The 20,950-nt window shown below is 48.9% G+C and overlaps 3 protein-coding genes and 1 long non-coding RNA gene across 6 annotated transcripts in view; 2 read left to right on the top strand and 2 right to left on the bottom strand.

Moving 5' to 3' along the window:
* Positions 1-7,039, top strand: part of rnf208 (ring finger protein 208) — an 8,023-nt gene extending 984 nt beyond the window's left edge. Inside the window, exons 1-2 of one of the 3 annotated variants that reach the window (XM_025004761.2) lie at positions 748-967; positions 5,031-7,039. In XM_025004761.2, the coding sequence (XP_024860529.1) occupies positions 5,919-6,692 (774 nt within the window). In that variant the 5' untranslated portion in view covers positions 748-967; positions 5,031-5,918 and the 3' untranslated portion in view covers positions 6,693-7,039. Of the gene's footprint in view, positions 1-747; positions 968-3,311; positions 3,612-5,030 lie in introns of those variants that run through there. The other 2 variants (XM_017410404.3, XM_017410403.3) reach the window with 2 other exon arrangements.
* Positions 7,040-8,325: 1,286 nt separating this feature from the next.
* si:dkey-106l3.7 lies at positions 8,326-12,362 on the bottom strand. Its single transcript, XM_017410511.3, has 6 exons — positions 11,640-12,362; positions 9,888-10,049; positions 9,649-9,796; positions 9,447-9,529; positions 9,277-9,374; positions 8,326-9,097 (listed from the first exon to the last, which is right to left on the bottom strand). The coding sequence occupies exons 1-6, from the start codon at positions 12,207-12,209 to the stop codon at positions 9,013-9,015; spliced, it is 1,146 nt and encodes a 381-aa protein (XP_017266000.1). The 5' UTR covers positions 12,210-12,362; the 3' UTR covers positions 8,326-9,012.
* A 589-nt stretch (positions 12,363-12,951) lies between these two features.
* On the top strand, positions 12,952-20,950 carry LOC119617666. Its single transcript, XR_005234022.1, has 4 exons — positions 12,952-13,097; positions 13,425-13,647; positions 14,820-14,915; positions 18,521-20,950. It is a non-coding gene; the product is annotated as an uncharacterized LOC119617666 (long non-coding RNA).
* The window catches only part of LOC108232665 (iporin), an 11,152-nt gene continuing 5,687 nt past the window's right edge, over positions 15,486-20,950 (bottom strand). Inside the window, exons 3-10 of the mRNA XM_017410580.3 lie at positions 20,038-20,236; positions 19,090-19,956; positions 18,091-18,167; positions 17,766-17,940; positions 17,580-17,685; positions 17,414-17,460; positions 16,410-16,950; positions 15,486-16,329 (exon numbers count right to left, since the gene is read on the bottom strand). Coding sequence (XP_017266069.1) covers positions 16,227-16,329; positions 16,410-16,950; positions 17,414-17,460; positions 17,580-17,685; positions 17,766-17,940; positions 18,091-18,167; positions 19,090-19,956; positions 20,038-20,236 — 2,115 coding nt within the window. The 3' untranslated portion in view covers positions 15,486-16,226. The remainder of the gene's footprint in view (positions 16,330-16,409; positions 16,951-17,413; positions 17,461-17,579; positions 17,686-17,765; positions 17,941-18,090; positions 18,168-19,089; positions 19,957-20,037; positions 20,237-20,950) is intronic.

Consider the following 20,950-nt stretch of genomic DNA (forward strand, 5'->3'; position numbering starts at 1 on the left):
GGGGGGGGGGGCGGCATGTCAAACGCTCCGCACATACGAGAGCGCAGGAAGCGCAGCTACTCTGCGACCAAAGGCGGCGGTTGGAAACGATGAATGGACCCTCCTCAGGCGTGAGGTTCGCCTGACAGCGTTTCCTGTCATCATGACATTTCACAGACCCACAGCAGGGGGGGATGGGGGTGGTGGGTGCAGGCAGGAGGAGGGGAGGGGGGTAACGGAGACCGGGCCTGTTCTGTAGGTGTCAGCACCACCGAGGCATCTTCGTATTGGCCGTGCATCGGCGCTGCAGTGAGCGCACTCCATGCTGCGATTGCATAACCCCCACTTCCAAAGCCACCCCTCCCATTTGTGCAAAGCGGTGCGCTGAAGCTGCTCCATCCAACAACTTCCCCACCCCACCCCCTTTCCCCCCATGTTTTTCCTTCTGCTGTACATGTCTTGAGATGGCAGCATCAACAAACCCATGCTGAGGCAGCCTTAGTCATTCAGCTATAATCAATCAATCAATCAATCGTTTTGCCGCCGTTTCTGTTCACCTCATAAATCTTCAATGAGGGCTGTGTTGGGGGGGGTGAAGCAATGCTGGGTGGGTTTGCTTTTTTTATTCCTTTTCAGCCCGTGCGCACGCAGCTCTGCCATGTTGGTTTTGGGGAGCTGTACGCGGGAACAAAGAGCTATCGGCTGCAACGAACTGCGAGGCAAAATGGCCGATGTCTGCCACGAATGAAGGCAGGCTGCGTTACTTAAACCGAACTGACACCTCCCTGCAGACGCCCGCTGAGCACACTCTGCCCGAACGTGAGGCGGCAGCAACACACGCCGCCGGATGCATGGCAACATAAACAACGTTCTCCCCGCGGGGCAGCAGAACGTCCAGCAAATCTGGGGATTTGTCCGATCACGCCGGGGCCGGCGCGTTACATAACCGGAGCTCGGTTTTGTGACCTTTCCTGCGTATGAATGTCAGGTAAAATCTCAAAATAACGTGCATATTTGACATAGTTCCGGCGTGTTGCTCAGTTCTGCCCGTTCTGCTGTTGTTGTTGTTGTTGAGTTTGGACACCAGCGAGGAAAGATGCCTGAATGGAGGGCAGACAGATTCGCCCACCCCCGTCTCTGTGACTCATTCAGAGCAGGGTGCCCTTCATCTGATCTGCACAGGTGGACTCTGTCCACGTCGAGCTGTGTGTGTGTGAATGAAACACAGAGGGAGGGCGGCATCAGAGGAATGTTTCAGGTTTCTGTGTTTCTCTCCTTTCCATCACAGAGCAGACCAGTTTTTTTTTTTTCTTTTTTCGTCTCGGCCTGTTATCAGATCGTTTTGCGTCCACAGGAATGTGAAAAGCTTGCGCCCCGCACGTGATGGAGAGCCGTCTAAAGGGGGAAGAATGTTCTGGGATGTGTGTGTGTGTGTGTCTAAAAGGTGAATGCAGCTGTGTGTGTGTGTGTTTAACTGCCCGAGGTCGACTCCTCTGACATCCCCGCGGTCAGCTCTCCTCTCCCTCCGCCGTCTCCAGGAGGTCAAATGCCTGCCGTGATTTCATTAAGGGAACGATTCCTCCGCTGGAAGATGGTCCACGGCTGTGCACACACACACACGCACACTTAGTGTTAAAACTGTGGAGAGCTGCAGCACTTTATGCTGCCCTGTAATGGAGGTTGGGTGGTGGATGAGCTCCTTATGTAACTGAGGAGGACGACCCGTCAGTTATCAGCTCTTTTCACGGCGCTGACACCAAACAAGTGGATGAGTTCAGCTCGTTCATCTCCCAGAATCAGTCTCGCAGAATTAGTTTACCAACTTGACCTTTGCCAGAAAAAAAAATATATATTTGTAAATATACAAATATATAGCTGTCTTAAACCACTAAATTTGACTCTTTTTTTTTTTTTTTAGGTTGTTGATTCTTTGACTCCAACTTAAGAGTTGGGAACTTAAAACATGGTGTTAGGGCTTCACTTCTCGAAATCCCATAAATAACAGCCTGCTTACACAAACAAACAATTAAAATTGACACGAAAGAGCAACATCCGTAGGTGTCGTTCATCTTTTGGTACCTGGCAGTGGTTCGTTCGGCGTTTTTAGTTCCCGATCATCCAGCGAGCGTTTGACTTCTCCAGGGTTTATAAGTGGCTCGGTGGACGCGTCACGCCTTTGGCTCCCGCTCGGGTTTTAAAAGCGCAGTAAGTGACAGAGTTTGGGTTTGAGTTTGGGACGAGTTCCTAAACAAACTGAGATTTGTGTCAAAGTAACAGCCACCTCAGGGCCCATACTCAGCACAAATCAGATGACCAGCATCCTTCACTGTGTCTATATATAGTTTCTGTTTTAGTTTCAAACGATGGACGCACGTTATTTGGATTACTGTTGAGATTTAGACAAACAACATCCCAGATGCTGCATTGAAAACCTTAATTATGTCTAATAAAAAAGCAGTGTTGGCCTTAATGTTACACATCCTTGAAGGAACGCGTACCGCCCGCTGCTTTTCACGCCAAACATTTCAACAAGGATCGCGCGCTCAGAGCATGCGTTGGGGGATGACTCTCAGCGACCGCCATGGCACGTTTTAGCTCCATATCTGGACAACTGACTGAGCTGCAGCCATTCATTTCTTTCGTGTTGGCTGCGTCCATCTTGAATTGGGTCCGCGTCCAGTGATCCACTGCGTCGCAAGATATTTTGCTAAACAAACAAACAAACACACACACACAGGCAGTTACAAAGATCTGGACTCATATTTTGTACCCAAGCGTTACGACTGTAGAGTGTTCGTTGATTTTATGTTGAAAATTGAAAGGGAGTTGTCGCTGAAATGCCCGATGCCGCTCGTTTCATTGTTTATACGCAGGATAAGCTCAAAGAAGTCACGCTTATCTTCCTGATTCAGCCTTATGAGACGTGTGTGAAAGCTGTGTGACCATGTGTGTGTGTGTGTGCGCTAAGAGGATGAGAAAGAAACTGGGTATTTTTGGGGGTGAGCTGGTCGGACACATTCGGTGCTGGAGAGACTTCTGGCGGGAGTCAACGAATACGCCGAGAGATTAATGAGGGAGGGGGGCGGGGGAAATGCGAGAGCCTGGCCGGGGTCTCTCCCTCGATTACGAAGCGTTTCCGTCCGTTTGGAGAGGTGCATCGTTCTTATTCAGCGGGGGGAGGCAGGAAAACCACGAAGAAGCGCTCAGCCAAACAAACCATAAATAGAAGCCCTCTCCTCTGCCCCCCCCCCTTCTCTGTGTTAATTCGTCACAATGTAGGCTACCGCCTCTGCTTCGTTCTCTTTTTTTATTTTTTCCTCCCTTCAGTGACTCATGGCTGTCGACAGCAGAGCACAGAATGAAGAATGCGTCATCCTCCCTGCTTTGCTTTTGTTTCGGTCGAGTTAAAAAACGCTCGCTTATTTTCATTCATTCATTCATTTATTTATTTTTCAACTTCGCAAGCCCACACGCAGGATGACACAAGCCCACGCTGCAGGTCGCCACCTCTCCCCGCCAGTGACGAACGTCCAAAAACCCAACCCCGGTCGGCGAGCGAGACGACAAGTGTTGACAAGAAGCAGGAAGGAACCGCGGCCGTGTCACAACTACCTGCTCCTTCTGGCTGCACGGTGAAGAAATTCATGTTTACACAAAGTTCCTGTTGTAACAGAGCTTCTCACTCGAGCTCACAAAATCCGCACGAAGCAAAAAGGAGAAGGAGGGGGAAACACAATCAGTTTTAGTTGAGCACGTTACTGATGGTGAACATGTCAGATGACATTCTTCGGATGTGAGTCTACATGTTGTTTTAGGGAACATTCTGCTCAGGCTGACTCCCAGTTGGAGCGGATCAGATCAGCTCAGGTCTGATTTAGTCTCTGGGAACATCGGGTCCTGTCAGCACGTGACACCGGGAACCGCAGAGCCTCTGCTTTTACCTGACCGAACACGAGAAAAGTCCCGCCATGAGCGCGCTTGGGACGCTCCAGACCAACGTCATCGAGCTGTCCAACTCTGTGCGAAAGAGATGCATGGCAAATGGTGGTCAGACCACCCCGGACCTCCCTCCCGGATACAGGAAAAGTAGACATTTTGTCGTGGCCGGCCTAAGGCTCACCTGTGCAACAATCCTGCTGTGTAATCAGCATCTTGACACGCCGCACCTGTGAGGTGGACGGATGACGCTCGCTGACGCAGGTTCACACACATCTGTGAAAAGGCCTGCTGTGTCCTGTAGAAGAAGCCTTAGATCTTTGAAAAGTGAGAGCAAAAACAAAAGTGTTAGTATTTTTTTGTTTATTCTACACAAAAGGAGAATTTTAGATTCCAGGATAATCCCCAGCAGCACCTCTCAGGATGTCCTCAGTGCAGCCCAGATGATAAAATAAGATTTTTATGATTCGATAGCAGGTCTGATTGGATTGTTGGTGTTTCGATCATTCGGTTGTCCTTGTTTCGGCTCCTTACTTACCACCATTAGTATTCAGCACACGTGCTCACTAACTAATCACCCAGTACATATGTCTGCTTTCCTCAGAGCTCCTCCTTTCACCTTCAGGTTTGCTTCTTTATTGTTTGCCTCGGTAAACGGATTCAGTCCTGTTCGTACCCGTCGCCGCCTCCGTTCTGCCTTCATCTGGGTCTCGCTTCTGCTCACCGTTCTACATTCCCAGTCTCATAATCTCAATTAATGACATTATTAGCTAGATTCAGCCGAGCTGAAAAAGAAACAACACTCCCTCCCGGGCCGGGCTGCGTTTCTGATCTGCAGCGAATAGCAACGTGAAAGGGAAGGGAGTTCAGGTCGAGGTGCGAAAACGGAAACGAGGCGAGCCTTTTCACCCCAAACGGTTTCGGCCGCCGTTAGCATCAGATACAAAGAAGCTGATCCAGAGATAGTGAATTCCAGTCAGTCATTCACACAAAGAAAACTCTCACCAGAAGAAAAATGGAGTCCAACCGGAAATGTGATGCGTCTGTTTACTTCCCTATATGGAAACGATACAGTTACTAACATCATATTTTTGTCTTTTCTCTTCTTTTTGCAGCTGAATGGACCAAAGAAATCTTCAAACACAATCGAGCTGAGAATATAAAGAAAGGAGAGGACACAGCACCGAGGAGTCCTTCCCACTCTCATCACTCTTTCTGTTCAGTTGTGAGAACTGCCTGAAGGTCTGCTTATCAAAAAAATAAAAAATAAAAAGACTCTTCACTCCCACCTCTGAGGAATTTAAGGAGCCGTCAAGTTTGATGGAGTTCCTCCAACAGCTCTCAGGAGTATTATAGGTCACCTCCCAGAAATAAAAAGACCTCCTCCGTTCTTTTTATTAGGAAGCCAAGGGAAGAGGGGGGCGGGGGGGTCTAACTAGGCCACCTGACCACAGTGGACCAAGAGCAGACCGAACAACCGAAAGGGCTTTTTTTTTTTCAAGTCAAGATATAACCCATCTGCAGCCACAAAGCAGGAAGTTCAGCGAGTCTTTTATTGAGAAATCCGGAGTTTCCTTTACCAGGAAACAGGATCTGGTTTCAGACAGGACCTTTTGGACCTGGTCGCAACGATCCACCTACCTGAACCGTCTGTGGATGGATGAACTCTTGGAAGCACGTGAAACTCATCCCGTACGAAGCGAGCGAGAACACGATCTGTAGGTAACGATCGAGAGGCAGCGCGGGAACTTTATCTTTCACTTTGAAGCTACAGAAATCTGTGTAATCGAACTGAAAGTCAACGGCTGAACGACAGTGCCAACCAGAGACGATCCTTGAAGGAAGCATGGAAGCAACCATCCGACCCCATGTCCCCTCCAACGGCTGATTTCAGAGAAGGAGTTTGATCTTCTTCCCCTCCCACGAAAGCGAGCGGGGAGGGGGGAATCCGGCGCCCATCCGAGCCACAAGCCCCGCACTCGAAGAACAACTAAACCGAGCGAATGTCCTGCCTCAGGCGCCAGCCGATGGCCATCCCCATGGACACCGTCAAGATCATCCAGTCGGAGAAGTTTCCCCGAGAGTGCCCCGTGCCCGTCACCCAGCCGCGCTACGCGCCGGCCCCCAGGGTGGCGTGGGACGGTGGCGGCGAGGGCGAGATCATCGTCAACCAGGCCTGCAGCGACCTGGCGCTGGACATGGCGCCGTCGCCTAGGCCGATGGCGTCGCCCCCGGCCCCGCTGATACGCAGGGAGCAGAGCTTCCTGGCTCAGCGCAAACCCAGTGCCAACGAGATCTGCTACCACCAGTTCCACTACAAGATGGAGGACGTCATCGTCAACCAGTACGTGCTGCGCTCCTCGTCCACGTCCTCGTCCACGTCCTCGTCGTCCTCGGGGCCCGTCATGCCCTGCGAGCCCCTGGAGTGCCCCACCTGCGGCCACACATACAACTTCGCCGGGAAGCGCCCGCGCATCCTCTCCTGCCTGCACTCGGTGTGCGAGGAGTGCCTGCAGATCCTCTACGAGTCCTGTCCCAAGTACAAGTTCATCTCCTGCCCCACGTGCCGGCGCGAGACGGTGCTGTTCACCGACTACGGCCTGGCTGCCCTGGCCATCAACACCAGCATTCTGAGCCGCTTGCCCTCCGACCCCAACGGGCCCGTGCAGTGGGGCGGGGACGTTGACCGCAGCTGCTACCAGACTGTGCGTCAATACTGCCAGTCAGCCTGCACCTGCCAGATCGCCAACCCGTTGTCCTCCTGTGGCATCATGTAGGCAGGGGCGAGGAGGTGAGGGTCTGACTCCGCACCGCCACAACTCCTCTCATCTATAAGCTAAACCCATTTTGCCAAGCCCCTTCTCTCACAGTAAATACCCCCCACCCCCCATAGATGTTATCTCTCTATATTTAATAGCACAGATGGATGCTGTGTGGGACTAATGAATGCTGATGGTTCAGTATAAAGTAAATAAATGTATTTTATGTATGGACTGGAAACCTATTCACCGTCTCTTGTTTGGTTGGATGTGTTTGTCATGACATCTCTTTACATGGGAATGCCAGGGGAGGTGCCCCCCCCCCCCCCAACCTAGGTGAATAAAGATTAAATAAATGATAAAAAAAACACCAAGGTGTGGCTTCTGTTTTAGTGTTCTAGGCGATTATTTATGCAGAAGAATGCACTTTAAAACTCAAAAAAGTCGTTATGTTGTAGGGCTAGTTTCCTGTTTTGACTTAAAGGAGATTTTTCAGCTTAAAATGCTGAGATCAGTGTTATATTAGGTAACAAATGTGCTTGCATTGTCTCAAATTGTCGTATCCGCTTGTTGTAGCCTCAGACTTTATAATTATACTTATACGGCAGTAATGCAGGTTATTAGTGTCACGCAAAATAATTTATTTTTATAACTGCGTACTATTTTGTAACTAAAGTGACCAGATCCCAACCAACTAAATGTGTGCTGAAAGATAGCACCAATAAAAATAACCTAAAAAGACTGCTTGGCTTACATATTAGACCTAATTAGGGAAAATATTTAGTGTCTGAATGTGTTTGTGTATTTGTTTTTGTTTTGCAATTTCATATTTCCTTTTTAGTCTAGACTAGAGATAAAGACTTGTGATAGGTTACAGCTGCACCGTGTGGCGGTCAGACTTCAGTTTCTGCAGAAATGCATCAGTATTTCTTCACCTTTGTGCTTTTTTTTTGGTGCAGCTTAGCTGACACACATACTCAGCTTTGAGGTTTCCGTTTCCTTTTGGGCCATTTCATTTAACCTAAATTAAAAAACAAACATTGGTCCTGCAGTGTTGACCTTTTAAAAAATAGTTTAAATATAGGACATGATTTTAATTTGTAGGTTGAAGGGAAGAGGTTGAAAAAAAGTTGTTCTATATCTGCAACACTTAGCTTACAATGCTACATGTTTTATGCTAACCAGCAAGCAAATCTGTAGAGTAAAGCTACTCAGCATATATTTATAAATTATCTGTAGTATTTTTACATATATAAGTGTCAGCAGTGTTGGCTTACTTTACTGATTTTGCCTCAAAATGTTAGCTACAGAAGCTATATTAGCAGTTAGCATGTCAAATGCTAAATTAGCAGTTAACATTAGCTAATGCTACTTGTGGCTTACGGCTGAAATAAAATAACAACTAAACAGTTTTAACACACTATACTGTATTTGAACATTTTTTTGTGATTCAAGAAAAACTGCAGTAAATGTTGAATTACTCATAACTCCTAATTGCTAACATTTCAGGCCTCAAAGCGTTTGAGGCCTGCTATTTTTATTTTTTAGGAGGATTTTTAGTAAACAACATTTCACCTACTAAATGTCTCAGATGGGTATTTGTTCAAGTTAAGCTACACATAAAATCGTACTCATTAAAAAGCAAAGTTTCTAGTTTTTTAATAAACTCAGTTTTATTGCATAGTGCAAATTCACACAGGAGCTATCTAAGAACTAGACCTGAAAACAAATATGTGCAGTTTTAAATGCAGTTAAATTCATTACATTTAATGTAATACAATCCAATTCAGTAATTCATTCCCAATTACATACAGTCTAATTCAATCTGATAATAATATTAATATTGCAGCTTCAAATACGGTAGAATTAGTTGTTTTTTTTTCCTATAGTGAAAAATAAATTGACAAGTTATACAGGAAGCTATTTTTATCCTAATTCTAATATTAAGAAGAAAGTTTCTTTAACTTGCACACAGCAGAACTGAGAGCATAATACTGATTCTGGGGCGGGATTTTACAGACACAAAAACAAATAAAATTTAAGATAGTTACATTTACATTCTGTGATTTGGCATTTACAGCGTAGAGCAGGATACAAACCTGCAGCTTTAAATGTAATATTATTTTTTTTAAAACTATACAAAAAGGATCTTACTGAGCTCAATGCATTCAGCTGCCAGTCAAGTTTTACACCTATATATATATACATATATATACATATATACAAAAATAGAATCCATTTATGAGTAAATAATAAATGAAGTGATGCATCGTGAGACAATAGGAAGTCCAGCGTCTCCTCTTTAAAGACGCAGAACATAAAAAACGTGGCGGTTTTTTCACACCAGCTGGGCTTTCTTTCTTCTGAATAGTTGACTCAACCGTCGACGGGCCGAGCTCTTCTCAGACGGCTCCACCTGTTGGCTTCACAGAAAACAGCAAATATCAGGAGGGGAGGGCAGACTGGGGGAGCCCCGAGAGCAAAACTTCATATGGAGAGGAGGAAAATGAGCGAGGTTGGAGAGGAGCAGACGTACGGACTCTCAGCATCGTTTCCTTGGAGCCTCCTTAGAGGCCGCGGAGTTAGAAACGCCGTCTCTCACCTCTTTATGTCCGACACAGAAGACTCCGTTCTTCTCAGAGCCGCGAGTTTGACCCTCCAGTTCTTAAAAGCCTTGTGTGACCTCTCCTTCGTCGCCTCCTGGAAAGACAGGGCAAGCTGTAAGTAACTCGCGGCGCCGTGACTGCTTCATATGAGCCGCAGACCTCCTACCTCCCGCCTGCTGTCCTCCTCGACTCGTTCCAGCAGGTTGTTTGTGCTCAGCAGCTGGCCCCTGTGGCTGGCGTTCAGCTTTTCTGCGTCGAGCACAAGCAGGGGGACCGGTCAAACCACAGATAACGTTCCCGAACAAAAACAAGCTAAGACGTTCATTTGAAGGGGGAATTAATGGAAAGAACTAAAACCAAAAACATACTTAAATGCAGAGCTGCAAAGGTCGTGTCCGAGGCCGATCTCTGACGAAAGTGTCTGGATTTCGGCTGTTGAGGTGCGCTGGGGACCTGCAGACTGGCTGGCCGGTCCTCCTCAGCAGCTGTCGAGTCGGTCTGACAGGTTTCAGGAGTCTTTACGGGACGACAAGGAACAACATCGCCGCGGTTTAGTTATGATGACGTTCCGAGGCGGCCTGACACGTGAGAGCATCGCGAGCCTCACCTCTGCTCCTTCGTCCTCCCGGAGCGCTGCGCTTTCCGCCCGCGGCGCCTGGCCGCGCAGCTGCTGCCTGGCTACCTCTTCCAGCATCTGGCACACCTGCTCCAGGTAGAAGAGCCCGGGACTCAGGCGCTTCTCCTCCGTCACGCCGAGGCCAACGGCACTCTGTGAAGATACGATGCAACGTGCAGAAGAAAGCCTTTGAGACCTGACATCGCTTAAAAGAACACATATAGTTGAGATATGATGGCTGCTTTGGTCAAACCTTAAACAAAACGGCGGTGCACACTCAGGCGCCACCAAATTTTAGCTCATTATCTGTCAGACTGGCTGAGCTGTAGCCATCTTTGTGCAGATCTACACCTAATGATTCTTCTGTAAGCGGTTCACGAGATATTTTGCTAACATCAAACATCATCGGCCGCTGCCGAAGGCGCGATAATAACAGGTAAGGTATGCAGTACATGAAACGCCTAGTGGTAAAGCCCTGCTAATCTGCCCTTCAAAATAAAAGTAATGAACTTGTAGGCCATGTATAGTCAAGATTCTAGGTTTATTTCTTTTCTTTTTTTTAACTCCCAAGAAAAAGTCCGAAAACACCCCATGAAACACGGAAAAAGGATTTAAAGGCTATCGTTTCAAAATCATCAAGGCTGAGATTTTCACTGTTTCCCCAAATATTTGACCAGTTATGGAATGGACAACATTAAAATCATGCCTCAAATGAAGTTAATCACTTTTGAAAACAATTATTACTGCAAATCTCTGGCTTTCCCTTTATCCTTCGCCAGAAGAAGTCGTTGGAAACGAAACATCGCTCCGAGTTAATTAATCGTTTTATGAGGTGGACTAAAAACTCGGCGACCTTTTCCGACCTCACCGATGGCTTCCGATGACAGGAAATGTGTGCCATTGTTTTGCACAAAGTAACTTTTGGAGCTTCTTATTAAGTTGTCATCCTTAATGAAGCGTGAGATGAAGTTTCTGAACAACACAATGAAGAAAACTTGTCCAGTTAGAAAATCCAGATTATTTCGGCTCACTGTTTCCAACTTCACAGGAGCTTTTAGAAATAATAACTCATCATAATTTCCATGTTGCATTGCTCACAGTTAATTAACCCTGACTGTAACAACACAAGGACTAATTGTGCACGCACACACACACACACACACACCCCTGAGGGCTGAAACACAAAGAGCTACTTCAATGCAAACACCTAATCCTTCTGCAGCAACACCTTCCCTTTGACAAAACCTGAGCTGATTTTTCTGACGACATGACGTCAGACGTATCCGGCGTTCGTTTATTTTGCGAGCAAATTCCAAAAGAGGACTAGATTTCGCCACTGTCCTGTTCTTGGTGTGTTTTTCTTCTATATCTCTGAGAAATCCCCGCTGAGTTATTATTTTTTTCTTTTCTTTCGACTTCCCGCTCGTGCCTCCATTCCTGTCCCGTTCGTCAGCCTGGCCGGACCGGTTTCCCGATCCGTTCCTCCGGAGATGGGACTCCTGAGAGCATGGGTAACGACATGCCCGCCTGCCGACTTTAAGAGCAGGTGTCGCAATCCCCTCAACTGAAGACTCTGGCAGACGTTCCTTTAGCATTTTGCGAGCGTGTGCAAGCGCAAGACCGTACATGAGCCCGGTGAGTCACGGATAAGTGTGGGATTCCGAAACTAGTCTGGGGAGGACAAATTAAGGGCTTTGGGTTTCGTCTCTTCTGTGAAGAAGCTAAACATTCAAAGCGTTTTACCTCCGATCTTTGCTCCAAGTCTGACATCTGCCTCAGCCACTCAGATGGGTCGAACCTCCTCCGGGTGTCGAAGCTCTGAGACCTCGGACACCTTGCTAACTCCGACGCGTGCCGCTTGGGCAGGAAGGATGCTCGGGGCTGCCGGATGGCCGCCTTGTCCGTGCTCTTCCAGTGCCTCGAGTCGGCCTTCAGCAGGGCTCGCTTGACCTTCAGGTGCAGGGCGGCGGGCTCTTCCTCGGCGCCGGTGGGACACAGGGACGGGGATGAAGATGAGGAGCAGCAGGACGCCACAGGGGAGGACAGAAAGGGCGACTGGGAGGCCAACGCTGGAGCGAAGCCTTCGCCTGGCGGCGTCGGCGAGTCGGAGGAGGACGTGGCCCGACACGGCGTGCCGCAGCTGGCCAACTCCACTCCAGAGTCCACCGATTCGGATCGAGGGTTTATTCCCATGTCGGAGGGAGGCCCGAGCGCGTCTAAGGTGTTGTCCCGAAGCAGCCGTGGCTGTGGAGACGTCCGGTCCTCGTTCACCCACTCCTCCATGAGGTTCCCAAAGCTCCGGTATAAATACATCTCCGGCAAAAGCGTTCCAGGCTTGTGCCTCGCCTGCTGGGCTGCAAAAAAGTGAAACTGAACGAGCGAAGACAACCTGCTCAGGTAAGGAGGTGATGCAGAGTTAAAGGACAAAAAAACACCTCTCCTCCTTCGCCACGCCTCCTCTCCTCACATCACATCACGGAGCTGCATGTTCATACCTGCGTCTACATGTCACCAAATACCAGGAATGAGGAAACTCTGATTTTCATCTACAGCTGAAAGACATTTGCGTGTTTAAAACGACTACAGGACCACAGCTCAGACACTGCCCTATTCTTCCCTCGGGCTGAGATGCAAACAAATTAATTTCCAGAACTAGGCGTCTTAAAGGAACTCACCGCAAACTCTAAAATTAAACAGAAAAAGGTTATCCTGAGCTACATCAGGCGATGCGGTTCGAAACTCCATTGGCTTTGAAGCCCAGGTACGCACTCAACGTAAACAAAGCTGCTGAACGAATCTGAGAGGAAATACGCTCCGGCAGATCAAGCTCTTCCATAGTCGTCGCCATTGTTGATCCATTTTCAGTCACTTCGGCTGCTTCAGCAGGGAAAATAAACACTAGTAGTTGGTTTCTGTCTGTAAATATTGCTTGTAGTTTTTTTTTTAATTTAAGAACACCTTAACTGTTTATATCAGAAACAAAGCAGTTTCATACTTTCTGAATGCTTTGGACCTGGTCACGACGTTTAACCCTACAGAAATCTTATCTGCTGAAATTCCTCACTGATTAGCCATTGTTGCAGCGCATGTTAGCAGGAGCCGCAGCGGCAGCCCGTTTCATCACACCGGCAAACCAAACAAAAGGCCAAAACTGCAGGAATGCGTCGATCGGACGCTCCCCGAGAAACCTGCGTTCTCCAGGTGAGGGTCACCCGATCGGATCCGAGCATGAGGATTCTCCCCCTCGGCCCCAAGCCCTGTAAACACAGACAGAGAAACAGAAAATTTAAAGCCCGAAGGAGCAGACGGGCTTCATTATTTCCGGCAGCTGATGAGTGACTAGAATTTACTGAAGCCTGTTGGTTGAGGTTTACAGATACTTGGCTGAAGTCTGGGCTGGTAGTAGCTGAGAGTCATTCACAGGACGTAACCTGACCAGTTTAACCAAAAACAGCTGCTCAAACACATCAGTTAAACAGGAGCATAATGACAGAATGATTGTTTCTATCTGTAACCTCTCCTGAACAGGACCCTGACCAACAGGACCCAGTGTTCGGGGGGTCCTGATCCCAGGTTTTGGCCTCAGACTACGAGCCGTCTTCATCCGTTCACACGTTCCTGCAGCGCTTCTTGTTTTAAAGCCAAAGGTCGTCGCCTAAGGACGGGTCAACATGTGAGCCGAAGGAGACGGGGACTGAATGAGCCGTCTTCTGATTGGTGGACAGCAGGTTGAACAGGGTTCTCTCTGCAGGTGTGTCCGTCCCTCTAAGCCTGATAGTTACTCATGGTTATTTATGAGGAGAGAGTTTAAAATAACAAGGGGAAACATTGAACACTTTCCCAATGAGGATTGTGTTCGTCACAGAGTGAAAAGGGGATTTAGTTTGTAAAGCATGCAATAACAAAGGAAGTTTTATACATATTTATATATGTTTATTTTGAAGAGATTGAGAGATTGTAAAAAGAACTAGAAGCATTCAGAGAGCGCAAACCTCCACCCAGGCCACAGTGCAATCCGGATCATAATCTGGATCAGCACCAGAATGTAACCCATCCTTTTTTGTAACAACCCCAACATTTCCTGAACATTTCCTCCAGATCTGTTTATTAGTTTTTATCTGATCTTTGCTAGCAGACAACAACTTGAAACAGAACCTCCTTGGTGGAGGGAACAGAAGGGTCACATGTCGGAGCAGAGACACATTTTTAACAAAGGGGTTACCTGTGACCTTTGACCTCATGAACCTTAAAACCTACAGACCCACGTGTCCAGCTGTGCAGGTCGACGTTCCTACATTTCACTGCTACAGAGTCAGAGCACCAGGTCATCTGTGACATTGACCTTTGACCTTGATTCTGACCAGACCACCACCAAAGTTTAATCCTTGTTCCTTGTAACATGTTGGATGTTTCATGAAAATTTCATGAAAATCCATTTTTAACTTTTGAGTAATCTTGTACACAGACAGACATCACCAAAATCCTAACCTCCTTGGTGGAGGTAATAACACTTTATTTCCATTTTTGTTAAATTAATTAATTGGCGTCACTTTTTGCAGTTTAAAGTTTGAACCTGCGCTTCCAAAGACGGCCGCCAGGGGTCAGTGTTGCGCGTTAAAAAAATATATCAATGTTTCCGGTTTGGTCGCTTCTTCTTCTCCTTCGTCTTTTTCTGCTCTTATTTTTAGTTTATTTAATGTCAAACATAATCGGAAACTGCACATTTTTAAAGCCTTTACTGCATCCTTTGAAGGTTAAAAAATAAAACACATAAACTCCAGTAAAAAGTGTCCCGGCCTAGTAGGCCGGGCCTACAAGTTTCGTGGTTGATATAAGATAATATTTATATTTTTAAGTGTTTTTTTTTTCTTATTCTTTGCGACTCTAAGCTGCAGCTCATGTGTTAGGGTTTAATCTCCACAGCAACCAGGAACAGCGGCCCGTCAGCGGCTCCAACACGGACTCGAGTGGCCCGGAGCTCCGCGGAGCTTCTCCTCGGGATCCCCGCTTCATCCCGGGGTGAGTGAGCACGCACCGACCGGTGAGGCGTTCACGTCCTCATCAGGTTTTAACGGGTAAAAAAAGGTAAAAAAAGAAGAAGAAGTTGTGCAGACAGGATGAAGTCTTAACTGTGTCTTTCTTATTTTACCCTTTATGTAGAATATTTTCCACGTGAGTGCTCATTTGTCTGTCTGTTGGCAAAGTATCTCCCGAACCACAGGACCAATCTGAATGAAACATGCAGGAAGTGATTAAAAGACATCTATAACTACTTCTGTATACTTTGACATGTAAGTACTTCAAAGAATGCAGAAGTAGTTAAAAGTAACATAAAGGATACAAACTGGAGTAAATCTGTCTCATTCTTGAGTAAAATCTAAACAGAACCATTCAGTAAATCTGTTTCTGCATCAGCTGCTGCTCTTTCTCCAGCTGTGGTTCTTCTTTAGAACGCCACAGACAGGAAGAGGAGCCTGGTTCCACCAGATCTGAGTCAGCGTTTCATGTAAATAAAAGGACCGGCTTCAGGTTTGGACAAACCTTTAATAAAGATAGAAACAACAAAAAAAAACCCAAAAAGCTGATAAAGACTGAATGCATAAAGGGTTTATTGACAGATGCTGATTGTCACCAGGCAACCAGAGGAAGACAGGAAAAAGGAAAGTTTCACAGATTTCACACGTCACGCCTTAAACGGCCACCAGGTGGCTCGTATCCACATGCCAGACCGCAGCAACAGTGACAAAGTTCAAAGGTCAAGTCAAAACAGGAGCACCTACTGCGTGTCTGTCAGCTCATGCAGCGACAGTGGATCCATGCTGGTCAAGAGAGTTACTTAAAACGATACAGAGACTGGTTTATGTGTCTGTGTGTTTGGCACTGGTGAGAGCGTTTCCACCCAGCAGTAAAACGAAGAAACGGATCGTCTCGAGGCCCGCAGCAGAGACATCTCAACATACCGCAAACGTCAGAAGCAAACGTGAGCATCTGACGGGGATGATTCTGAGCGTTTGGCTCAACGTCGAGGCGCTGAGAATGACGTCTCACAATGGAAAATAATGAAAAGCAAAAAGACGGGATAGAACCATTTCTACAGCTTTAACCTGTGAGGAGTTGGAGCTTTTGGTCAACGTACCACAGCTGTAAACGTTTGTGATCAGCTGATTTTAAAATCAAGTCGAAATAAAACCTGATGGGATACGAGCCCGAGGTCGTTGACCTCGTGTTTTTGTGCTTTCATGTGTGTGTGTGTGTTTTCATGCACCAAGGACTTTATTATAACAGCAAAGAGTCCAGAGTCTGTCGCTCCTCCGCTGGAGCGTTCCCCTCTCAGTGAGACTGAGCTCCTCCTGGCCTCAGAGACCGGATGGATTGGACCAGCAGTCTGAGCTGAGACCTGCTCAGATGGAGCCACTGGGATGGAAGTCTGTGCCTGAGCCGGGGGACAAAAAAACAACATGCTGATTATATGCTGTTTGTTTTTACTCAGGACATTCGTCCTCTGGGTCTTACCTCCTGATCTGAGCTCTGGTAGACGGATCAGCCACTCCGAACAGGTTGGCCCACTGCAGGCTGCTCGGAGAGGAGCTCCCCGCCTGAACGGGACCCCCTGGAACTTGGGTCCCGCGGGCTGTTTTCGCCTCGCCGTCCATATTGATTTGATACCAGGCGCCTGTACGATTTTGGCTGAAGTCCGCTGATTTCGTCCCAGCTTCCAAAAGACCGGGCTCGCTGGGAAGCACCTCCTGGACGGGAGTTAGCACTGGACTCCCGCCGCCACGAACGTCTCCGCGTCGCTCCTCGCCGCAGCTCGAACCCTGACCTCTGCAGCCGGCTCGCAGCTTCGGCCAGCTGTCCAGCAGCAGCCGAGGCGGCGGCGGTGGGGCGGCTCGCTCCTCGGGGCGCAGCAGCTGCGACTCCAGGAGCAGGTTGAGGTCGAAGGGCAGCGCGGAAAGCGGCTGCAGCAGGAGCAGCAGCTCGCGGAACAGCGGGCGGCACCGGCCCAGCGACACAAACAGGAACCCCCAGGAGTGGTAGAACGTGGTCACCACATCTGTGGAAGCGGAACACGGGAAGATCCCAGAAGGAGAAGGGATACGTTAGCGCTCGGAGTATGTGTTGGGGACGCCGCTCAGCTACTACCACCCCAAATCTGAGCTGAATGTCTGTGGAAGCGACCGAGTCATAGCTGGTCCCCTACCTCAGGCCAGTCCGGTCGTCTGTCGCAGAAGTTTGATCAAACTTGAGCGAGATTTGTGCTTTTTTTGTGCAGATCTAGAGGCTTTAACCTGATAATCTAAACCTGATACAGTGGTCTCCAATCTTGGTCCTGAAGGGCCACTATCCTGCAGGTTTCAGGTGTTTCTCTGCTTCGACGCACCTGATTTGAATGAATGAATGATTGACAGGGCAGGGAAACACCTGAAACCTGCAGGATAGTGGCCCTCCAGGACCACGGTCCCCCCCCCTGGACTTATCATAACTCATCCAGTTCACCAGGCTTCTCCTTCGCTCACCTTCCTGACTCTGAAGGTGGCCGAGCCAGAACTCCAGAGATCTCAAGCTGCAAGAGAAGCAGGTAGGCGGTGTTAGGTTCATTCTCTCTGCGAGCTCCACGAGGGGAGGGGAGGGGAGGGGAGGAGGGGGGGGGGTACGTAAAACAGCAGCAGCTGGCGCTCTTACTTCAGCAGGCCCATGACGAAGGCCCTCAGCCTCATGCCGTGGCTGCTGAGCTCAGGACACCGCCTGATTTTTGAGACCAGACTACGAAGCACCCTGGTGGATGGACCTGGACAGACATGGGGACAAATTAAAAAATGTCTCTCCACCCCCCCTGCTAAACCCACCCGTGTAAGTGCCAACGCGTACCCATTCTCGTGGAAATCTCCACCACTTTCCAGGCGTGATTGCGGCACTGCCCGATGACGTAGTCCAGCTTGTGGTCCCTCAGGCCGTCCTCTAAAACGCCCTGGATGGCGGGACACAGGTGTTCCAGGACCAGACCGGCGACGGCGGGACTGTGGGCGCTGCTGCCCAGGCGCACCTGTGCCACGGAGAGAGAAGCGGCACAGATTGTTCTGTTCTGTCAGTCCTGCTGACTCGTGTTATTCAACACCTCTGCTCTGCTATCAGATCAGGGTCGAGGGGGGGGGCGGGCGTCCCGTTCGGGGTGCTCAGTTCTGCTGCGTCATACCTTTGACTCCGGGTCTCTGCTGCGTCCGAAATGAGCCATGATCAAATCCACGGCGCCACTCACAGACCTCAGCAGACCTGTGGACATTGAAGACGTCACCTGACATTATTCTCAGGGATGGACGGAAATGGCTACGTGACTTTAGTCTCAAAGTAAAACAGGAATGTCATTTCTGCTCGTTTTTGATCGATAAAACCTGACTTTGTGATGAATCTGACCTGATTCTGCTACAAACGTTCGGCTTATTCCTTTTCGATCAGCAGCTTTTTTTTTGCACTTTTAAGAAAAATACGATTAAAAAACAAGACTTCTCAGTAGGCTTGGAGCACCGAACTGAGCTTTCAGGTTTCATTATCGTTTTGCAGGATTGGAAATCCGAGCTGTGACTGAAGATGAGCGAGCCTTTTTTTCTTTCTTTTCTTCATTTCAGTTGCTGCTCTCTCTCTCTCTCGCCGTCGCCCCACTTTTCCTCCTTCCATCCCTCACGGACCGGCTCATGCAAATGTCACGGTGAATTCTTTATGCGTGCTGACGCCTCCCGCTGCACTGCCTGCGCCGCACCGTTTCCTCGCCGCTGCTGCTGCGGCGAACACCTCCGCCGCCGAAGAGAGCCACATTTCTGTAATTAACTTTACATCAAGTAAGCCGTTGTGGTCGCTTTAAAACTAAAGGATTCTGTGTGATATCAATTATTAGCTGTACTGCTTCACTCTGTAGTCACACACACACACAGGCTTCAGAGAGCTCAACCAATCCTGTGCAGGGAGAGTTAAAAATAGGTCATGTTTGAGAGGAAGCCCCTTCAGGGTATTGAAGACTCTGCTGCAGCACTGTGAGATTTTATTGCTGCTTTCAACAGCTCGTCACCAAAACAGATTAACAAGAAAACCAAAAAATAAATTTGTCCTGAGAGCTTACTTCCCCGTGGTTCTGATCCAGATTTATACCCACCTGGGATTTCGAGTTAATGTAGCGAATCGGTCCTGAGTTGACCCTCACCTTTCCTCTGCAGGTGGCTGATGGACATCGACTTGTACGGCGTGTCCGGCGACGGGCAGAACTCCGCAGGCGGCCCGTTGCTCGGGACCAGAGCCCGGCCGCCTCGGCTCTGATCTGGCCCGGAGTGGAGCCCAGCGGTGCCCTGGGTGGGTCCGGGGCGCGGGCCGGAGGTAGCCGAGGGGAGGAGAGAGCTCAGAGACGAGAGCGGGGCCACAGCGGTGAGGAGGAGGGTGGCTCTGACGCCGCCGTGGGAAAAGCCCGAAGCGGCAACAGGAGGAGCACAGCGCCGCCCGAGCTTCAGCTGAGGCCCGCGTGGGGGGTCTTTGGCCGGCTGGGGCAGTGCGGGGGATGTTCGGGAAGGCGTCAGGCTGTGGGCGGCGTGCGGCTCGGCGGGGAGGGTCACCAGGTTCTGGTAGGTGGGGATCTTGACCAGTTTGGACTGATTTGAAAAGCTGTTGGTTTTGTCGCAGACGGGGCTCGCGTCGTGCTCTATCCCAGCCCCGGGCTTTAGCCTGGAGTCCCGCCACGGGTCCGAGCCTTGGCTCCGGCTGAGCTGGCTCCACTCGTGTCTCGGAGGACTCGGCGTGCAGGTGGAGCAGGTGTCGGAGCTGGACGGAGCTTCCGGGAAGGCGGGGCGGTCGCTCCTCACCGGTGAGGACTGAAGATCAGGCGGACGCTGGCTTGTCTTCTCCTTGAGCTTGAGACCGCTCCAGGAGCTCCTTTGGCTGACGTAGTGCTCCAGCAGACCCCCCAGGTGGTGGGACTGTGGTTTCCCCGAGGGGAGCAGGACAAACGGCTGGATGGGCAGCGAGGTTGGCCTCTGGAGCTTACCGTAGTGCACCACCTCTTTGTCGCAGGAAGAAACTCCTGAGATAGAGGAAAACATACACATACAGTCTGACCTCCAACTCAACGATGACAGCTACAAATGAATCCCCCCTCCCCTACTTGTTTCAGTGGCATCTGCAGCTCTGGGCTCTTGGTTCCGAATCGCAGATGGTGGAGCGGATTTGGCTCCTGCAGCTTGGCGTTTGCTGCTCCGTGGGCTACGTTGGCAGGGCCGCCGGGAACAGAGCGAGTGGGAGACGTTCTGGATGCAGAGGGCTCTGTCGGTGGAGGTGGTGGTGGCAACCTGGTCATCACAGGCCTGAAAGTGAGAAGAAATGAATTCAAAATGTTCTTCTTTTTTTTTCACACTGGGGCAATTATTCGCCTCCTGATGAGGAAACACAAGACAGAAGCAGAGCAGCTTCTAGTACTTATAACCAAAGTCTGCATAACCGTATGCTTTAAGCCAACTCAATCCATCGTGTCTTGGATTAGGAGTTTTAGGGGGTTTTACAAACTTAATATGAGCTTCAACAGCATATTCGGTTCTCTACAATGAGAACAACCAGGAGGGATGATTGCTGCTTTTTTTTTTTGCACAAAGAAGAACGTTCTACCAGAGCGAGAGATGACTGCACAGGAGCGAACATAGACGGTTCCTCTAATGGTGCTGAACCAATTTAAAACCTGGATCATAGAGGTGTGCGATACTGCATACTTTGGTATCGATCCAGGGACAGTATCACAGATACTGATACTTTTTATTATTTAAGTCTGATATATCATCAAACTTCTGACCTTTAGTTGTTTTTGTGGTTTTTCTTTTGCATTATTTTGGATCAATCTGACACCAATACCGACTTGGTATCAATATCATCAATGTTTTTGACGAAGATGAAGATCTGGGAGTGCAGGTAGAGGCTGTTGAGGTTGCATCCCTCATGGATGAAGATGATGATTGCTCAGAATATCAGCTGCCAAAGCATCATCGCTGTGCTTGCCATGTGCTTAACCTGATCTCAACAGTCGATGC

Source organism: Kryptolebias marmoratus, linkage group LG14 (assembly GCF_001649575.2).
Source record: "Kryptolebias marmoratus isolate JLee-2015 linkage group LG14, ASM164957v2, whole genome shotgun sequence".
NCBI classification, from domain to species: Eukaryota; Metazoa; Chordata; class Actinopteri; order Cyprinodontiformes; family Rivulidae; genus Kryptolebias; species Kryptolebias marmoratus.